The following is a 20,037-nucleotide window of genomic DNA, read 5'->3' as shown; positions in this document are numbered from 1 at the left end:
AATGTGACCATTTATCTCAAAGTACCACTATGCCTGAGTGCACAGAGCTGCTACCATGGCGGTAGACTCTTGTCTTGTTGAAATCAGTCTAGAGTATCAAACACTAGACTTTCACATTTCACAATAGTGCCTTTGAACTTAAAGTGCTTCAGCATCTCCAAAATGGTGGTTCATGAATAAAATATTATTGACACTACGAGTATGCTTGTTAACTAAATTCTGTGCAAAGAAAGAGGGATACAATTGTTCTGTATCTTTTTGTATACTCTATATGCAGAGTACTCATTGAGAGTCAGGGTTTTTTTGCAGTCCAGGTGGATGAGCCTTGCAGAGCACTTGGTGGGAATAACACAAATGCAGCCTAACAATGTACAGAGTGATGTGGCTGTGTGGGAATACACGGGACTGTCAGCCGTCAGACTGGAGGTCAGCTGGTGTAGACAGTCTGACAAGCTAGAGGTTATTTTGGATGACTCTGAATTATGCAGAATGTTGCATCTCGCTAACAGAGATAAGACAATAACACCCTTATCTCTCTGCCATTTACATGTTGTACTGAACTTTACAAATAAGTGCTTTTCCTCAAATGTGCTGGATGGACACAAATGGCACAGGATCTGAATGTATGTATGGTTGTGTATGTTTTTCCCCCCTGAAGTTCTATCTTTGCTGCAACATAATCTTCCTTTAAAACACACCAGGATGTGGCTATTGACCAGTTGGCAAACGCTCAACTTCCTGCACCAGTCGTTTGTTCACTATGGCCCACTGCTGTTTTATGCTGGGCCAGGCGGCATACACTCAGCTTGTGTGAGTGTGTTTGCAGGAAGCAGCTGCCTAGGGTTCCGTACGTGGGGGCAGATGAGTGCCCCGACACTCAACCCCATAGTCTATGTGTGGACCAGAAAACCAAAACAAAGAACTAAAAGCAGCTAAAAGCTAAACAGACTCGCAGAGTGGGTGCTCAACAACAATCAATGGTCTTTGGTGATGCCACAGATATAAAAATTGAAAAGTTTCAATGCAAATGTCAGTTGGGCGCCAGATATTGCTAACAACCATTAGTCATTACTGTAGCCCTTAAGAGACTGGTTCCCTTAAATTCATGAAATCCAATACATTTGTCATGTTGTTTTTGCATTATGCCTGAAGACGGCTGAGATTGAATTTATTTATTTTCTGAGACTTTACATATTAGGTCATTAAAAAAAACACAGCAATCGACATACAGTGGCTCTGATGATCCGTTAAAAACACCTTTACAAAGTGGGTAAACGCACTCATGAGCAAAGCATTGTTTATTCATTTCATATCAAAGTCAAAATTCACAACACAAGATCCAAGTCATAATCAATGAGCCAGTTGTTGGGAGACTCAATATGGGATAGTGGATTTCTAGATTTAGATTCAGATGCAGTATTAGATGTGCTCAGCTTAGATCTTCCGGGGCAGCACTGAGTATTACACTACTACATTATGAGTGTGCATTCACGGGCTGGATCTCAAAGAAGAAGGGCAAATTATTGACAAGACAATGATAGGTTCACCCATAGCATGGGTGCATGAAGTTCCCCTGAAGACACCTTTGAAAAATCATCCCATGTAATACATATTATTTTCTCAGTCAATTTGTTGTTGATGGTGATGATGATGATAATGATGATAATGCATGGACACCTTATTACTGCACATACCACACCATCACTGGGATATAATGTAAAACCTTTGTAGATATGATGTGTGAAATGGATAGTATGGATTGTATGGACACAACTAGTTTTGCACATCATGAACCAAAATAATGGACAAATAATTTCAGGACAATCCATCCAATATTTGTAGAGACATTTCACTCAAACCCAAAGTGTCATCCTCCTGGTGCCGCTGGAGAATAATTTCATGGCAATCCATCCAGTAGTTAGTTGAGTAGTTGAGATATTTCTGTCTGGACCAAAGCGGTGGACCGACCGACTGCCCGACCGTGCCGTCCCGAGAGCCATGCCGCTAACATGGCTGTAAAGGATGAACATTTTCAGAGTAGCACATGAACAACTTTCACATGTGACCGAAATCAGGTAGAACTACTTAGGTCACATGACAACTGAACCACCTCCATATCTCCATAGCAACTGACCTTTTATTGTGACCTTTTTGTTTATGGATAAAACACTAATATTTATGGATGTAACATTATGACAATGAACAATATATCCAGAATTGCTACTTAGATATTTAAAGATATCTTTAAAGATGAGCAGTGCGTTTCACACTAAGTCAAGTGCACACCTTGTGACCGCATAACACTGAATCTAGATCCAAATATCCATGCGCTGACAGACGAGTCGCTGCTGAAGCCAACTAACTCACTTTTTGTGGCTCTTGACCTCGGTGGACAGGTGCGTTATCACTTTGCTACTTAAAATATTTCATCAACACTCGCAGTTTTGTTGCGACTGCAGTTTAATATGTAGTTTATGTTTGTTTTACACACATTATACATACATACACACATCTTCATAAGTACTATAAACGTGTGTAGAGGTAGCAGTGCACCGCCAGGCCGCGCCACTGGGAGCGAGTGGCTGCTCCCCTCTCTCTCGCTCTTTCACTGCTCTGACGTCACCAACCTGCAATCGAACGAATGAACTAACGAACGACCGAGTCCCTACCGGAGTTACCGGGAGCCAGTCAGCGTTACACAGCGAGTCCCCGCCGCCGCCCCGGAGGAGCCAAACGGAGGAAGGTCCACTGTGAGCCGCCGCGAGAACGCCGTGCCGGAACCAAACGATGCGAGCGCAGCTCACCGCCGCCCAGTAACACTTAAACTATCGACGAGTGGAGAACAAGAGAACCGTTACCGTGATTTACCGACAGGAGAGAGACGGAGGACGGACGGACGGACAGACCACCACCGAGAAGCACGCCTGAGAAACGAACAACTGCGGCGGCTACGTCGTGTTGTTTCCGCGCTGTGGACCGAACCGAGTGGATCCTTGATTTAAATGCTTTAACGGCGCCGTGTCCGCGGCTTGAGCGCGAGAGAGAGGGAGCTGCCCAGAGAGCGACAGAAAGCGACAGAAGGATCGTACCGCACAGAAAAGGAGTACACTGACCAAGAAAGAAGAAGGAAAAAAGGGGTCGCAGCCAGCGCCGTTTCCACGCACAAGTTTCATCCTCCGTTGTGTTGCTTTTCTCTTTCTGCCGTGGATCCCGGAATCGGTAACGCTCTCAAGCTGTGTTCTCTCACCATGGGATGTACTCTGAGCGCAGAGGAGAGGGCGGCTCTGGACCGGAGCAAAGCCATCGAGAAAAACCTCAAGGAGGACGGTCTCACCGCGGCCAAAGATGTTAAACTGCTGCTGCTCGGTAAGAGACGCCGGTTGAATCCCCCCACCGTAGGGCCTGCAGAGCCGCGGCGGAGAAATGAAACGCTCGGGGGTGGGGGGGTGATGAAAGGTGTGGTTTTTTTGGGGGGGGGTGCGGGTGGGCGCTTGGTAAGGGATCATCATCTGAAGCTAGTGGTGGAAATGAATAAAAATGTCTGTCATAAGCTAGAAAAGCCATGTTACGAACAAATATGCAATATACGGCCAAAGAGGCGTTGACTGATTTTGCCTTCTTATTGCATCACTTTGAAGCCACCTGCTATAACAGGGTTTTATCCATTAAAGATATGCCAGGTGGGTATAGTGTTACTCTGCAGGATCAGTCGGTATATAGGTAGGAGGTGGGAACTCCATCAGAGATGTTAACTGCAGATGGGTGCCAGAAAAAAAAAAATGGCAGTATGCAGCAATGGAGGGCCAAGCACAGGCAGCGTTGGTTCATTGGTTTTGGGTGCGAGATTGATTCATTGATTCTTTGCGGGAAATAAAGTAGCCCGTAAGTATCTAATCTGTTTGACTAAGTTAAAAGGTGGAGGATGGGAGGATGGGAGGAAAGGGGATAAGAAAGGATGTTGAGGAAGAAAGGGTGCAGCCACTTTCTCCATCTTTTTATCTCCACCCCGCTGCTGCTGTCTCTATTCACTTAGGTTTTTAAGAGGCTGATTCTCCCTTTCTTGCTCCCTCTCTCTCTCTCTCCCTCTCTCTCTCTCTCCCACCCCCCTCCGCTCTCTCACTCTTGTCTCCATCTTGCTCTCTCACACACATACACCCATACAAACACACACACACACACCCTGTTTACATTGTCTTCTTGTCTCTTATCCCCCAGGGGCTGGAGAGTCAGGGAAAAGCACCATCGTCAAACAGATGAAGTAAGTCTCTAATAAGCACGGTCTAATAACCCTATAGTGTGTATGTGTGTCCCTCTCTCACTCTTTCTGTCTGTCTCTCTCTCTCACACAAAAAGAGTCTGTAGCTGGAGCTTGATAGCACCTCGATTTTGGGTCTTGTTTCCTTCTTGGAAAAGCATGACTGTTGACCCTACAGTACCCCTGACCTCAACCCTAACTGGCCTTGTTGAACGCCTGCCCATATGTTACACGCACTTCACTTCAGTGCAGTGATAATAGCATTTACTGAACTGGTTTGAATTAGTTGCTTTTCCTGCGCAAGCTTGCACTAGTTAGATGGTTCAGATTTGAGGTGTGGCTGTGTCACCAGACGTGGTTACAAATAAATCAAAATAAAATCAAATGTAAGCAATTCTGTTAACATCAATTTAAACTCATGTTTTAGTTGTAGTCACACATTATTGGTTTTGGTAAAGGGGTTTTGGACAGGGGCAATCTTTGACTGATATCACGTAGTTGTAGGATATGAATGCCTGAGGGTAGGATAAGACAACCTCAGATCTACTTTGATTTCCTCCTCCGCATCAATGATCCTGTGATGTCAGGTGCAGAGGTAACCTCCAGCCACACACTTGTGCATTTGCTGTCCATTTTAATGCTGCTGGACTTGTATGTATTGTAGGTTTTGTATTAGAAGCTGTAGCAGTACACTGTGGAGGGGTTAGTTTGTGAAGACAGCAAGCGATCACATATATTCCACCTGGCTTAACAAAAAAAAGTATGTTAATATTCCCACACGAGTGACTTCTGCTCTCTTCGGGACTTTAACAGTTTTAATGACCAAATCCTACTTGCGTGTTTCTACAGTATTACTGTATAATGCAATATTTATAGAGCTGAAACAATGAATCCACGAATGATCAGTTGATTGGCTAAAAATCAACCAGCAACTATTTTGATAACCGATTCATCGTTTGAGTTTTTGTTTTTTTTTTGAGCAAAAAAGCCAAAAATCTGATTGGTTCCAGCTTTTCACACGTGAGGATTTTCTGCGTTTCTCCGTTTTGTAGATCATTGGAAGCTGAATATCATTTGGATTGTTGGTCGCACAAAACAAGATTATTAGATGTCTTGTCATCTTGGGCATTTTGTATTAATTGAGAAATTCTTGTCATTAATAATCAATAAATGTGGCCCTAATATTTTTTTTAACCAAAATATTTGCTTTTACTTTTTTGCTTTTATGGCCCCATCAGTTGCCACTGGCTTCTATATCCTAAAATACCTTTATGTAAATACCACGCAGCCTGTTGGCTGTGTCAGCGTCTGTGAAGGTCTGCTTACTAACCAGGGGTCAGTCCAATATAGCTCAGATAAAATCCCACCACAGTACTCCTGTCTTACTCCTGTAGGGACTTAACGTGTACCTGTGGTACTTAGCAGTGAGTTTAGTGACTTAATTAAAGCTGTGTCGTTTTTTTCTCTCCTTTGGTATCATTATAATGTCCTTATGATACTCCTATAGGGACTAATCTATGGTGCTTAGAGCAGAGTTTCTTGCAAACGTATCATACTTTAATTGTATTTTTGTATTTACTATATCACTGCAATAATCCTGTAACATATCTACAGGATTTACTACAGGATTTACTATAGGTACGTCAACAGTATACTCGCAGCCCCCCACCCCCTCTGTCATTTTATCTGTAATCCAGTTGTGACATATGGTTTTTCTTCAATCTCCTCTGCTGCGTCATTTTACAGACGGCAGAGTGCGTTTCAGCCGATAATAGGCTTTGGTTGTGGTCGTATAGTGACATATCACATGAGGACATGATTCAGTGGATCCAGATGAGCCTGTTTCTCAGCTGTTAATGGTCATTCCAGCAGCACAGCACATTCTGCACACTGAGTGACCAGTGCTCCCTCTGGGTTCATTCAATATATGTAGTAGGCCGTAACCTTTGGAGCAACGGAATTCATTGGACTGTTGTAAATCACACGTTCGTGTGACTCGAAGGGATGCAAATGAATGTTAATAGGTGGTTGAGTTAGTCCATACAGATGGAAGTCATTGCAGACATTATAGGAGGTGAACCATAAGGTTATCACTGCTTTGCACTCATTGTTGCATGCCAAAGACACTCATTATGGGTGTATAAGATTACTACTATTAAATAGATTTTGCAGTATTTCCTGACAGACAGAGAGCCAGTTTCCTTTCAGCTGGTTCACACCACGCTCACTTCTTTCAGTCATTCCAGCCATGCCTCCTCCGTGTTTCTGCTGTCTGATTACAGTCTCCAAGCTATTCTTGCTGCATCTGGCAGACAACATCGTCTGTTAATTGTTAAAAACAATCCAAGGTTTTATCTAATACATGCTGCATGCTTCTCAGGGGCCCTCCTCAAAAGGTGTACTGACCATGAGTGGTGCATTGTGGCCCTGTCAGAAGCTTTACACAAACCAACCAAATACTGTAAATGCAGTAGGGCCACTTTTCTGTTGGCAAAACTGCAAAAAACTTCTTCCAAACTGGAATAATCGCTTGAGTCTAGGAATATTTTTCATGATATATACTAGTGTCTGTATTTCTTTACAAAAAGCATCTGATATTACAGAGAGGGAGGCTGCTTTTCAAGTGGTGGACAGCGCCCTGCTAGGGAAGCCTTTACGTTCCTGTTCAGAGACGCTCTGCTATTTCCGGAACCGCATCAGAGGAGTGGAAAGCCCTTACTGCATTTTCTTTTTTACAGTGCTTTGAACATCTGGGGTGTGCTCAAGTGTGTGTGTGTGTGTGTGTGTGTGTTTGCTTTCTTCAGAGAGAGAGAGAGAAAGAGAGACAGAGATGAGTGGATTAGATTTAGATTTAGATTTTATGGTGTGCATATTGAGCTGCAGTGTGTGTCGCAGCTGTGCATGTGATCTCAGTGAGTGGAAATAAGGAGTCCATTACCACACTGTACAATACAGTGGAAAAATACTGCAGCTGTGCCCACCTTTGAGTCTCTTCTATTGCTTCTTTAAGGAAGTGACTTTTGAAATGTGCTTTGGCTAAACTCATTTTGCAGAATATTGGTTTCTGACAGGATGCAATCGTGACAAAGCACTGATAACATCTCTGTGGTGTGCACGGGTACATTTTGTTGTGTGTGTGTGTGTGTGTGTGTGTGTGTGTGTGTGAAGGAGTGATAGGGAGATCTAGGACTGAGAGTGGATTACAGTTATGCATAGATGAATGAGTTATCAAGGTGTGAAGCCACAGCGCAGTCTAATGTAACTGCATCTGTAAGACAAGAAAGGGGAAGGGATGACGAAGCGAAGAATGCAGGAAAAAGGGAATCTAAAGGATTTGCTGGAGGAACATTGGAAGGTGTGTGTTTTCGTGTACTCATGTGAGTGATCGCCTATCAGTGAGCGTAATATTTGGGCCTGCAACCCCAGGGACTTGGCCATGTGTGAACAACATGTCTCTATCTCGTGCATAGAGCTGTGTGTGACACCATCTGTTTATGGAGCCTGTGTGTGTTTAGACGTGTGCAAAGGTTCTCTCGCTGCCCAGCTGGCAAACTGACCTCTCCAGCAGTGCTCACTGTGTGTGAGAAAAATTATTTCATGTTGTAATATTTTCATGTAATTGAGCAGAACCAAGGAAGCCGCTGCTTGGCACAGCAGCTGAAAGGAGATTAGAGGTTCCACCCAGTGGTGAGTTGAAGTGCGGCCCACCTCCCCTTTGTACTTTTCAAATGATGTGCGAGTTGTTTGCTCTCTGCCCTTAAAGGCTCTGCTTCAAGGGCTCGTTGTGTGAGGGCAAACTCCAGAGATGGGTGTAATTGTGCCAGGAAGAAGAAATGAATGACTCCTGGTTAACATGCCTAGAAGACCCAAGACATTGTTTTTTAGATGATGATGATGATTGCTTCGTTACTCAACAAGCAATTACACACCCCAAAAAAGAACATTCAATTAATGTCTGCTCATAGTAGATAAAGCATGACAAGTTTTGTTGGTTTATAATTAGCATGTCTCATGACCTTTTTTTAAAATAGCGTGTGTTGTTGATTAAGCTAACATAGCCTAACTTAGCTAGTTTTTGAGTTGGAAATTCCTTTTAAATCTTAGTTATTTCGTTCACTAGATATTTATATAATTGAATTATTGACATAGAGATTACAGGGGAGCAACCAGGATTTTCTGTGAGAAACAAAGAACAATGAGACACTGAAAACAGCAGAAAGCTGAATTGATAATTAACTTTGGGAAGGAGAAGAGTTGAGAGGATAAAACACGCATGTACGTGTCAGGATATCTCGGTCTCTGGTTTCTTTTTTTTAATCTGACTCTTTTGAATCCCCCAACTTTACAAAAATTGCTGGAGTACCCCTTAAAGTCCTCATTTAAATCAGTCATGTTTGCGTTGAATGTGTTCTGGAAATACATATTCAGCCCTCTGGCTCCAGAGCGGTCCAGGTACTTTGACAAAGTATGTACAGTGAGTCTTCCTGACTTCTCAAGGCCTCCTACTTCTCCCCCTGATAGCTTTTCATACCTGATTAAGTCTCCAGGTAAGTTCTCCTTCAATCATTAACAGGCTACAACCCACATAAAACTATATAAACTGTGAGCACAAGACGTGATAGGATAAATGCAGTTTACAGGCGCTGAATAGCAGCAATAGACATGGCCTCTATTGCTCACACAACAATGCTGATTTGTAGTTCAATAACAGACTCACTAATTTATGCCCAGACAGGGCAGAGCCAATGATCTATCAGGATTTCGTCATCCTTGTTTATAGATGAAGTGCATACATGAGCAGTTCTGCTTTTTCAAGACAAGTGCTCTTCATCTGTACGTTTTAGCCAATATAACAAGGCTAAAAGATCTGTGCATTTGTTTTTTTGTTTTTCTCTGTATGTACGGTCATTGTGGAAACTTTTCTTTTGTAGTGCTCTTGCATTGTCTTGCGTTAGACAGACAGGTGGGTCTAATATTTTGTCTACCTCCAATCTAAAATCAAAAGGCTTTTGGTCCAGTTTGTTTAGCTTCTTTCTAGCCACATTGATATATTTCTTATCAAATTAAAACGTGTCCTACCTCTCTGCTGTCAGGATTTAAGCAATGAAACATGAAAGCAGAGCGTCTCACTCTCTGCCTTTCTCCTTTTCTTCATCTCTGGCTTTCTCTTTTTACAATGTATGTGTGTGTGTGTTTGTGCCACACTGACATGATCGGAGGCGACTGGCCGAAGGGAGAACAAACGCTGTCCGTCCCTCGCGGCTGCGCTACTTCCCACAGGCCTTTCCCACCGTGTGTGTGAGTGTGTGTGTGTGTGTGTGTGTGTGTGTGTGTGTGGTTTCTCTAGAACAGGAGATAATTAGGTTTAAGCCTCAGAAGAGGAGAATAAAAGGGGGAAGGGGAGGAAGATGGAGGGGGAAAAAAGGTGGTGGTGTTTTGTGCAGAAGGGCCAGAGGGAGAGGGGGGGGGGGTTACAGATGGAGGGACACAGAAAGGGAGTTTTAATGAAGGAAAATAAATGCCCAGTGCATCGAAAGAAAGAGAGGAGCAGTCTGCGAGTGGGGATAGAAAGGACTGAACTTATTGGAGAGTTTGATAAAGTGGTGGAAGGAGGGAGGAGAATTACAGGGACACCCGGCAGAAGCAACCAGGGAGGAAAATTCAATTTTTCTTTTCAAAGAAGGGTGAAGTGATGTGGGAGTGAGAAAAGAAACAGGAGAGAAGGAGGATAGGAGTGAGGGAGGATGAGTGTGAATGAGGTTGGCGAAGCCATTTTGAGCAAGAGGAGGGGGACTGGCAGGTGAAAGAACATATTCTCACTTATTAAACAAGCGAGAGGAAGTGACAAAGGGAGACGGGGACCGGTTTGTCAAGGACAGAGTGCAAAGGGTACTCCTCTTCTGGACTCTGTCCTCCTTGATAATTATTAGCTTCTTTTCCTGGGGTGGTTAGAAACAAGCAGAGAAAATAGAGCAAAGAAAGAAAGAAAGACAGGGAGGGGGCAAGAGAGAGGTGTTGGGGGGGGGGGGGGGTGGCTCATGTTGGCACCAACTCAAGTCTTGCATGAAGAGTCGGTCGGTAACTGGTCATCTGAAACAGTCCGTCATCCAGATAGTCATCCTTCATTGGTTAAATATAGCCGTGGGCGTGCTCATCACCGGAATGATTTGATTGGCTGCCTCAGCGAGCTGTGAAATAACAGCAAGGCAACGCCTCATGATAGCTGAGGTTGTGTGTGCGCACGGCCAAGCAGTCTTTGATAACAGTGTGTGTGTATTTTGTGTTTGAATCCTATTTGCATTTTGTAAATAGGCAGACAAACAAACAAAACTTTATCAAAGCACACATACACACGCACGCACACACACACACACACACACACACACACACACACACACACACACACACACACACCAACTCAAATGAAGAAACTTCCGCTCTTTCTTCTCGTTTCCGTCTTATTTTGTCAGCTCTCTTGAACCCACCTCATCCTTGGTCTTTCTTATTCCTTCTTTCCTCATGATACGCATTTCAACACCTTTATGTCTTACACACACACACACACACACACACACACACAGTTGGATGCTTTTAGACAATTTCTCCAAAATATGGCAGCTAAAAGCAACAACGCCATTTAAAGATCATGATACAAATGCAACATTGATAGATATTGTAGATGTGAGGCAGCTGTCTTTTGACAGAAAATCTACCACTAAGACCATTTTTGTTAAAAATTGTTGATATGACAAGAAGTATAAATAGTCTTATAGACTCTACCATTGACCAGAACCGGACCTATGAGGCCAATGGTGAGTTGATCATCCCGATCGCTTATAGCACGTGTTTTGGTTGAGGTACTTCCAACCATCAGTCATCCAGGCGTCACCTTGACATTCAGCGTCCCTGCCTGGTTTTGAGCGATGAGCTCTACCAACTGGAAGCCACTGAATAGGCACCATCATATCTACAGTCTGTTCAGTAAAGTCAGTTCTAAAGGCAAATCAAGTTGCCATTGACTTAGTACTTCTAGGTGTCTAATCACCTGGTTGACAAAGAATGCTCATAGACTTCTCTTTAGGCTGATGCCAGTGGACTGTCACTACACTACCAGATGCTTTAACGAAGGAGAGCACTGTCATCAGCTGTAATAATCAGTTCCAGCCCTCCTGAGGCGCACCACATTTCAATGCCACAGTTTACGGGACTGACATAGCTCAAGACACCTCATGTAGTCAGCTGTAATGTGCTTGTTTGCACATGTTTTGACAACATACTGCTCTATTTATATTTTGCTCTATCTTTACACATGGTACAAACATTTAAACTCATCGGATCAATTCAATCATCTGTCAGCCATATATTTCCTTCCAAAATGAGATGTGTGATCTGTGACGTGATGTATCACATCAGCTGATCCTCATGACATTTAAATTGGGGATCTTTTTCGGTGATCTAATGAAGGCTCTGGAGACAGAGACCCTCATGCAGTCACACAATCTCTGCAGATCTGAAGTATCCAAATTTCTCAGGTGTGGAGCGCCACGTTTCATCCTATCTGCCACTGTCAGAACACATTAGCAGTTTAGTTACTGGTGGTAACACAGCGGTCGCTTTGAATATAGAGCGAATCTTTCGGTCTCTCCCAACATCCATGTCTTTCCTCGTTCTCTTCTTCTGTTACTTTTTTATAATATTAAAGGCTGTTTCTCCTCTAAGCCATGTCTGCTCTCTCTCTCTCTCTTTCTGTCTGCACAGTTGCATGAGACCAGTTCAAAATGACTGTGTGTGGTCTGCGCGCTAATCAGGGCTTCTTATAAAAAACAAAGGTCTTTTGTGGGAGGAAAGTGTGTGTGTATGTGCATGCTTGTACACTTATACAATTAAAATTGAGGGTGTTTTTTTCTGTCTGTACTTTGGTTTGTGTGCATATGTTGATGTGGTTGTGTGAGTGTGTTTTTTTTTGTGTGTGTGTTAGAACTATTTGGCAGATTTCATGTCAGTTCAGCGCACTGCGAGACAAAGGAGTCTTGTTACAGTGACCGCACTCAGCTGATATCAAGTCAGCTGATGGTGACTGTGGCTGGGGCTTGTAGCTGGAAGAGTGTATGTTTGAATGCACGTTTGTATTTCTGTGTTTGTATCACACCTAAGTGAGGACAGAAATGTCAGGAAATGGAAGCTCCAGTATATTTTTGTACTATTTTATCCAGCAGCTCTATAAAAAATACTACTTTATGGATTTTTGTGAAAATAACTGTAATAATAGTTTTTTGACACCTTGTTGAGCAGGTGTTGATTCAATTTTCTGATAATACATTTTACATTGTAAGGGTTTTCTGTTGTTTTTCCCCTCCACATTTCTCAGTTTATGTAAATAATGTGCGCAAAGTATTAGAAAGAAACACTTTTCATCGTAATGCTGTCCAATACAACAGCAAGTACAGCCTCAGGAGTCAACTGCATTGCTTCACATTACATCATACAGGTGTGTTGTTATTTTTCTGGTCACTCTGTGTAAATCCAGAAAAGAACTCTTTTCAGCATTGATATGATACTTAGATTTCCTTTTTGTATTTTGTCAATACGAGAAGTGGATGGGCAGAAGGAATTAACGCAGAATGAATTTCTTTGTTGTATCACTGACAAAATGTGGCTGTTTCATTGAACATACAGAATATAGAATAGACCACTACAGCCATGCTAGTGGCTCTGTGAGGCTGTTCTGGTGCTTTTAGCAAGCATGGCTAGCTAACAAGCAGTGCTAACAAGCTGATTTTTAGCAGGTGAAATGTTAACCATGTTTACCATCATAGTTTAGCACTAAGCACGAAGCACAGCTGAGGCTGATGAAAATGTCGTTAGTTTGGCAGGGTCACAAACCAAAGCATTGGACACATCGTTTCGAAGTGATGATGTCGCCAGATGGAAAAGTTAATGGATCACCAAAGTCATTAGAATTCATCCTCTCAGCACCACAGATATCTGTACCACACTTCATGGCAATCCATCCAATAGTTGTTTTTCAGCTTTCAGCAAAGTTTGAAGGAATCAGGTCAATCATGTAATTAGTCTAAATGAATTGGATTAGAAGAACTGGTAGTTCAAATTTCAAATACAATCCCTTACAATTAAGACAAACAGGAATGTGTTGCTGTTCCTCAGCCAGGCCAGAGCCATCTATCTGGTTGCTGGAATTCAGGAAGACCGTTTGTTTGCACTAGATGACTGGGCTTTCCTTGGTTTGAATCACTCAAAGTAAGTAATTAATATTGACATGGGAAGACAGGAAAGCTGAATAATTACATTTCGACCTTGTATCTGGGCCAACCTGATTAAACCTGTGGCCCTACTTCTCTCTGTCTCTCTCTCTGTCTCGCTCTCTGTCTGTCTCATTTCTTCCAACAGCCTGTCTGGAGGTTCCATCAGTTTACCTATGACTCAGATAGCAAGTAACAGAGCACATGTTGACATATACAGGCTATAATACTGATGTTATCAACATCCACTTCCCATGATGGTACAGACAACTGGAAAGGCAGAACAAGAGTCACTACTTTTTACATGACTTCATGCACGCCAACTTTTCTATAATGCTGAAAAGAAATCTCCTCTGCATTGTTTGTACTTGTTTTTAATGGATATTGGGTTTTCTGCATTTCACAAGTGACAGGCTTATATATTCTATTCCTTTTGAAGTCTATTGGCAACAGAGACTACAAAATATGGCAGTAGATTTAAGAAATACCAAGGTCTGTCAGTACCGGCCATCATAAAACACTAAGTGATGTTGGCTCAACAAATAGATTAAATTGAAAGTTGCAAGAAATGATATAAACTGTCGACTGTACAGCAGGTTAATAAATCAAACTAAATCCCCAGAAAACAGACCAAGGAAACTACCAAAGTGTGCTTAACGTTAGCCAGCTGGAGGAAAGAATGAGTGAGTGGTCGTGGTTGGCTTTTCTTGATCTGGGAAGAGAATCTTATTATTTTGACATTGCTGAATTCCGAGTGGTTTCCCCTAAACCTTTATGCCCGTATTTAAACTGGGATCTTTTGCAAATCCGCAGTTAAAGACTCCAAGGTTAAACCTGAAATGTACACACCTGACCGTTTAAGCACAGTGGTGTGATCGGATGAGCCAGCGAGCCGATATTACGGTTACGAAAGGGATCCAAGAAATTGACCACACATGGCTTTGAATCTCTGCAGCTGTATCATCATGGCCGGCCAACAAAAACACTTACAAATAGTTTACATTTTATTCTCTCACGTTTACCAAATAGTGATTTCTGATGGGAGTATCTACAAAGGGGATGAACGTTTAACAAGCACAAAAGTATGGAGACTAATTCTACTGACTGGGTTTCCAGCCAATTAGAAAGATTTTGACTGTATTTGGTGTAGAAATGCTTGAAAAAGCTCAGAAATAATGTTGATTTCAGTGCAAAGTTTTGGGTGTGACTCTTTGTGCAGCTGTTGTTACCTAACTGTTAATTAGGCAATGATTATGACACTGCACTCTCTGCAACTGTCACACAAAGCTCTGCCAGGTGAGCACTAGTGCGCATGTGGGGTGTGTGTGTGTGTGTGTGTGTGTGTGTGTGTGTGTGTTTCCCTGTAGAAATCAGTCACTGGGGAGGAAGAAAGGGTGCGTCAACGCTGTGTTTTTTAATTAATAGTTAATTGCAAATGGAAAAGGAAAGGAAGCAGGAGGAGAGTAGTAAAAAAAAAGAAGAAGAAATAATTAGGAATGATGAGTGAGAAGGAGAGAAAGAGAAGATGGCAGTGAGTGAGAGAGACTGACAGGGAACAAGTATGATGTTAGGGAGGAAATATACAGAGAGGGAGAGGGAGAGAGGGCACAGCAATAAGGGATGAAAGAGGACTTGGCAGAGGAGAGAGGCAGATAGAGATAACATGTGACAGTGAAACACAGAGATAATGGCAGACAGATTTAATGAGGTCTTCCCAGATGTAATACTGAACTGTAATTATTCTGCTCTCCTGTCTGGCCTGGGCTTATACGCATGTGTGTGTGCCGTTCCCAGCGTCCCTGTTGAACTAGTGTGAAGCAGACTGTGTCCCTCGGCACAAGAACTCTCCATCAGTACACGACCGAACCTGGAGCCAGCACTCCTCCCCAGCAGGGGATACGCTGTTCGACTCAAAAACTGAACAAGGGTGGAAACTACTCATCTTCCCGTCACAGTGGAAACGTTGTGGCTCTCCACATTATGCTGGCCGTTAGTTAGATAAGACGTAGGTGACATTTGAGAACGGGCACAGTGGTCAAAGGCATGAGCTTTTTGTTCCTGGGAGAATTTATTTTTAAAACTTTTATTCGAATATGCAAATAGCCTCAATGTGGTGATAAATCAGTTATTATCATCCCTGGAGCAATGTCACTAGCATGGCTGAAAAATGGGTGTTTTGAAAAAATAAGCCGCCAGATACAGAGCCCAGGGAATGGAGGTGTGTGTGTGACAGTATGTGTGCTCAGGATGCTGCTGCTTGACCTTAAGGTGTGATGGCAAGTGAGTGGAGCCAAATGACAGAGCAGCTGATGCCTCCATTTCACTGTGTATGTCAGTCAGGGTGGGGGCTGTATGACTGACACCTTTGGTTATTTATAGCTTCTCTATATGCCGGCGATAGCCGTGGCCGGAGGCATCATGTTGTCGGGTTGTCCGTCCGTCCCATTCTGATGAATGCGATATCTCAGCAACGCCTTGAGGGAATTTCTTCTAACTTGGCACAAAAGTCCACTTGGACTTCACTTCCTGCCTCATTTTGAATTTCGAGCGTCACCTGAATCACGTGACTGCAAACAACGTGTTGGAGCGCGCCTAGCTAGTAATCCTGTGAGTGAGTGAGTTTCACTGACAGCTCATAGAGAGGTTTTGCATCTAAAAATGCCAGGAGAAAACAAAAGCACCACATTCTGTATAGCTATACTCTATAAGAGTCCATCTTTACAGAGTAATCAAGTACATGTGTACCTGTTTAGACAACACACCATTAATCAGTTCAACAATGTATATTCACTCTATGTATCATCAATATAGTGATAACTTCCATTTAACCAAGAAGTATACACTTTAAGTATTCGCTACAAATATGAGTCTGGACAGACATGGATGTAAACTGCCACTTGACTGTTTGGCGGGGGCATACAGCTGCAGGGTGGTAATTCTAGCTTCTGATTATATCCTTCTTCTTTCATGCTCTCTCTCGTACCCATTCTCACCCATCACATGTTTATCCCCTCTTTCTCCTTCGCTCTTTGCACTTGCTCTAATGCTCCCCGAGACACTCACAGACACACACACACACACACGGTATGCTGTGTAAGTAACTGTGTCCGGCAGTGTTGACAGGAGTTGGTCAGTGTGCACTTTGTCACGACTAAGAGCTCTGTCGACAGAGACCACAAAGTGAGTGGATGCACAGCATAGCGATAAAGAACCAATCACACAGGGTCTGTGTGTGTGTGTGTGTCAGGACAAACAGCGGTAGCTAGCAACAATACAGAGCAGAGATAAAGAGCTAATTGCACAGTGTGGTTTGTGGCCTTTATGTTTGTGTGTGTTCACATGAGTAGGTGTGAGGATAAAAATATGAGTGTGGGGGATAATGGGAGACAGAGAGGAGAGAGGCAGGCGTGTTGTGTTTGATAAAATGGACTAAGAATCTGTGACATCACACATGTGACCCTGAGGGGAGGTTTTGAAGGTCGGTTTGATTCACACCATTTCCCACAGGGAGGATGGTACAGAAGAGTGGTTGTCATTACTTAATTGCCTGTAAGCTAGCCAATCGGCGTGGCTGGTTTAGCTCGCAGGCATATGCTAACATCTGCTGAGATGCACATCATTTTCCTCCACAATGCATCCCTTAATGGCAGCTACATTGCTGAGCAAACACTCCTGACTTTTATAGCCTGTTTATTTATACATTTATCAACTTCTTTTACTTAATTTACATGGATGTGAAGTACATTATTAAAAATGTACTTCAGTGTGGTTGTGGCTAGCTCGCTAATGGTGGGTGGTGAAAGCTGTCCTCACCCACCATCTTTCGGATAAAAACAATATCCTTGACCAATAAAGCGATCTTCCATGTGTGATTAGTGTTAGTTACTGCTGTTAGTTTGATAGACGTCCTCAATTAGACAGTCAAACTGACAGACGCACACACACACACACACACACACACACGTTAAAAAGAACTTGGAAAAAATGACATTTGTTATTTGAAATGTAACAATGATTTTTGAGAGAAAGAGCATCACAAATACCGATCATTTAAAGTGAATGTTGATTGCTTACTGGCATCACACACCTGCTATGTGGCTTCCAAAATGGCAGCCACGTAATGATATCATGGAATAATATCATGGTTAAATTGCCCATATGTCTGTCCCCCTGTCCATGTGTCTGGCTCGGTGTGAAACTAAACTATGTTTCAGGTCACCGTGCATATTGTGCCAAAGCTACGGGAAATTGCACACATACACACAGATGAACACACGCACACACTGTTCTCTCTTTGCTGACAGAAGGGCTTGGAGAGTGGGTAATGAGAAAAGGTCCTCATGCATGAACACTCACGTCAGCAGGTCCTCCAGCCTGACACACACACAGACACACACACGAAAACAAGTCCTTGATACACCTCTAATACCACTCGCTACAACAGTAATCTTAAAACTTTGCGTCTCATTTTTCTTCTTTATTCAACTGTATTCTCTCTTTTTTGTGAGTGTCTTTCTTTCTTGCTCTATCTTTCTCTCTCTTCCCAGGTTAATAACAATAATTGTATTAACTTTCTACAAAGAGTAATGATTCTGCTGTCAACCGTCTCACATGACTTCTACTGGAACTGGTTAAAGATCATATGGAAGATTCATTAAATTCCACTCCAGGTTTAGAAAAACATTTCACGAATGCATAGTTGGTTGATGTCACATGTCTCACGTTAGAAAGATAGACTCCTGATGTACTGATCTCTGGTTTCAGGAGTGCCTGGTTTTATGTTTTTAGGTTCTCATTGAGTGGTGGTTCAAGTAACTGTGAAACACGCATCACCCTCTTTCTTGGCATCTTCAGCTCAACACAGTGTTTCCGCGGAGATTGCAGCACATCCAATTAAGAGTTTGTCCTCGTTTCACCTCTCTGGTGCACAGAAAGATGGAAGGAAGCAAAAGTGTGTGTGGTTGGCAAGTCATTAAGACAAAGCGAGAGAAGAGAGCAAAGACTAAACATCAGGCTAGAACATATAGAGCTAGAAAAAAATGATGCAGGATATATTATGTATGTCATTTTGTTGGGTATGTTAGCTGATGTGCATCCCACAGATAAGAATAACCCATTTATTCGTCCTCGTGCCAGCGTATAGATCTGTGCCCTCGCCCTCTGTGTGAAAGTCACCGATGTAAACAGAAGCCTGGTGTATTTATATGGGACTGGCAGGTTGCCTGATTGATCCGAAACATTACACTGCCCGAGAACCATTGCTGTCCTCGAGACCACAAACACGCAGACTCGCACAACATAAACACGCTCACACACACATAAACTTGCATACAGATGCATGGTGGAACGTGTTTGTCAGATGTCGAGACAAACACTGAGGTGTTTTTGAGACAGAGCAGCTTGTGTGTTTGTTTGCTTGTGCATGTGTAAGGGGAAAAGAAACTAATTAAAATGTCATGGATGAAATCCCACTGAACTATTTGAGAATGCCATGTTGTTGGTTTGCACTTTCAACAATAATCTGTGAGATTATAAAGCCTCTGTGGTCTGGATTTTTTTAGTTTTTTATTTCAGTTGTCATCTAGCCTATATCTTGATAATACCATTAAGTCAAGGCAGCACCCTAGGAGGGGCATTGGTAGACAGTCAGTGATGATTTTGTGCACACCTTTTGTCCATCAATCAACAGAAATCAACTGATTTCTGCTTGAGGCTAGTGGCTTAGGTTGCATTGTGAGGAATGTAGGTGCCAGGTTTTGTCAAGGAAGAAGATTGCATGGCAATACTGGTTTACTTAAACTGCTGTCTTTCCTGGTATCATTCACCAGATGCATTCGCTGACTGTACAGTTATCCTGTCAGAATACAGTCAGTGAGGGTTGGTCTGGTGCGGGTTGCTTACCGTCACTAACATAAAAACCTGTGCAGCCTGTTAATAGTAATGTGTGTGTTCCCTGCAGGCTCTAACGTGACATAATATAGGAATATATATATACCCTCCAACAATAAAATACAGATGAGAACTGTGCACATCCATTGTGATAATGTTAGCCACAAACAGAGTATTTCATTCATGACATCAGTGTTTACTTACAGTTGAAGTTGTTTCAGGGGAAACACTGCGACAATGCTGCTCCACTTTTTAGCTAACGTTAGCTTCTGTTAGCACTTTCTAGCGATCCTCAGGTCCTCAGGTGACACTGTTGGCAATGCTAAAGTGCTACCAGTGACAAGGGTCAGGCTGGCCCTGTGAGCCTGTGAGCCTCAGCTCAGGGCGAGTGTTGTGTGTGTTGTGTGTGCCCTATTTAGCGGCATACTTGAGGTGGAACTGAAGAATTGTCTGTTTTTCCAGCTCTTGATGAAAGGCTGTTTACATTTTGGTTCATATTTTCAGATTATTGTACACACAGTCAAGCCTAATGCACAGTCAGAGATTAGTGTACACGTTCACAAATATCAGTACACTTGCAAATCTGAATACATGTTTACAGATTCTTGTACACATTTACAAATCCGAGTACGC

At 42.8% G+C, this 20,037-nt stretch overlaps 1 protein-coding gene across 7 annotated transcripts in view; it reads left to right on the top strand.

The window, feature by feature from the left end:
- Positions 1–3,102: 3,102 nt before the first annotated feature.
- gnao1a (guanine nucleotide binding protein (G protein), alpha activating activity polypeptide O, a) overlaps positions 3,103–20,037 on the top strand; it is an 87,666-nt gene continuing 70,731 nt past the window's right edge. For all 7 annotated transcript variants that reach the window (XM_070907985.1, XM_070907983.1, XM_070907984.1 and 4 more), the window contains exons 1-2: positions 3,103–3,366; positions 4,216–4,258. In XM_070907985.1, the coding sequence (XP_070764086.1) occupies positions 3,249–3,366; positions 4,216–4,258 (161 nt within the window). In that variant the 5' untranslated portion in view covers positions 3,103–3,248. The remainder of the gene's footprint in view (positions 3,367–4,215; positions 4,259–20,037) is intronic.

Source organism: Enoplosus armatus, chromosome 6 (assembly GCF_043641665.1).
Source record: "Enoplosus armatus isolate fEnoArm2 chromosome 6, fEnoArm2.hap1, whole genome shotgun sequence".
Lineage (NCBI taxonomy): Eukaryota > Metazoa > Chordata > Actinopteri > Centrarchiformes > Enoplosidae > Enoplosus > Enoplosus armatus.
Note: the sequence above shows the minus strand (reverse complement) of the source record. Positions and strands in the feature narration are given on the sequence as shown.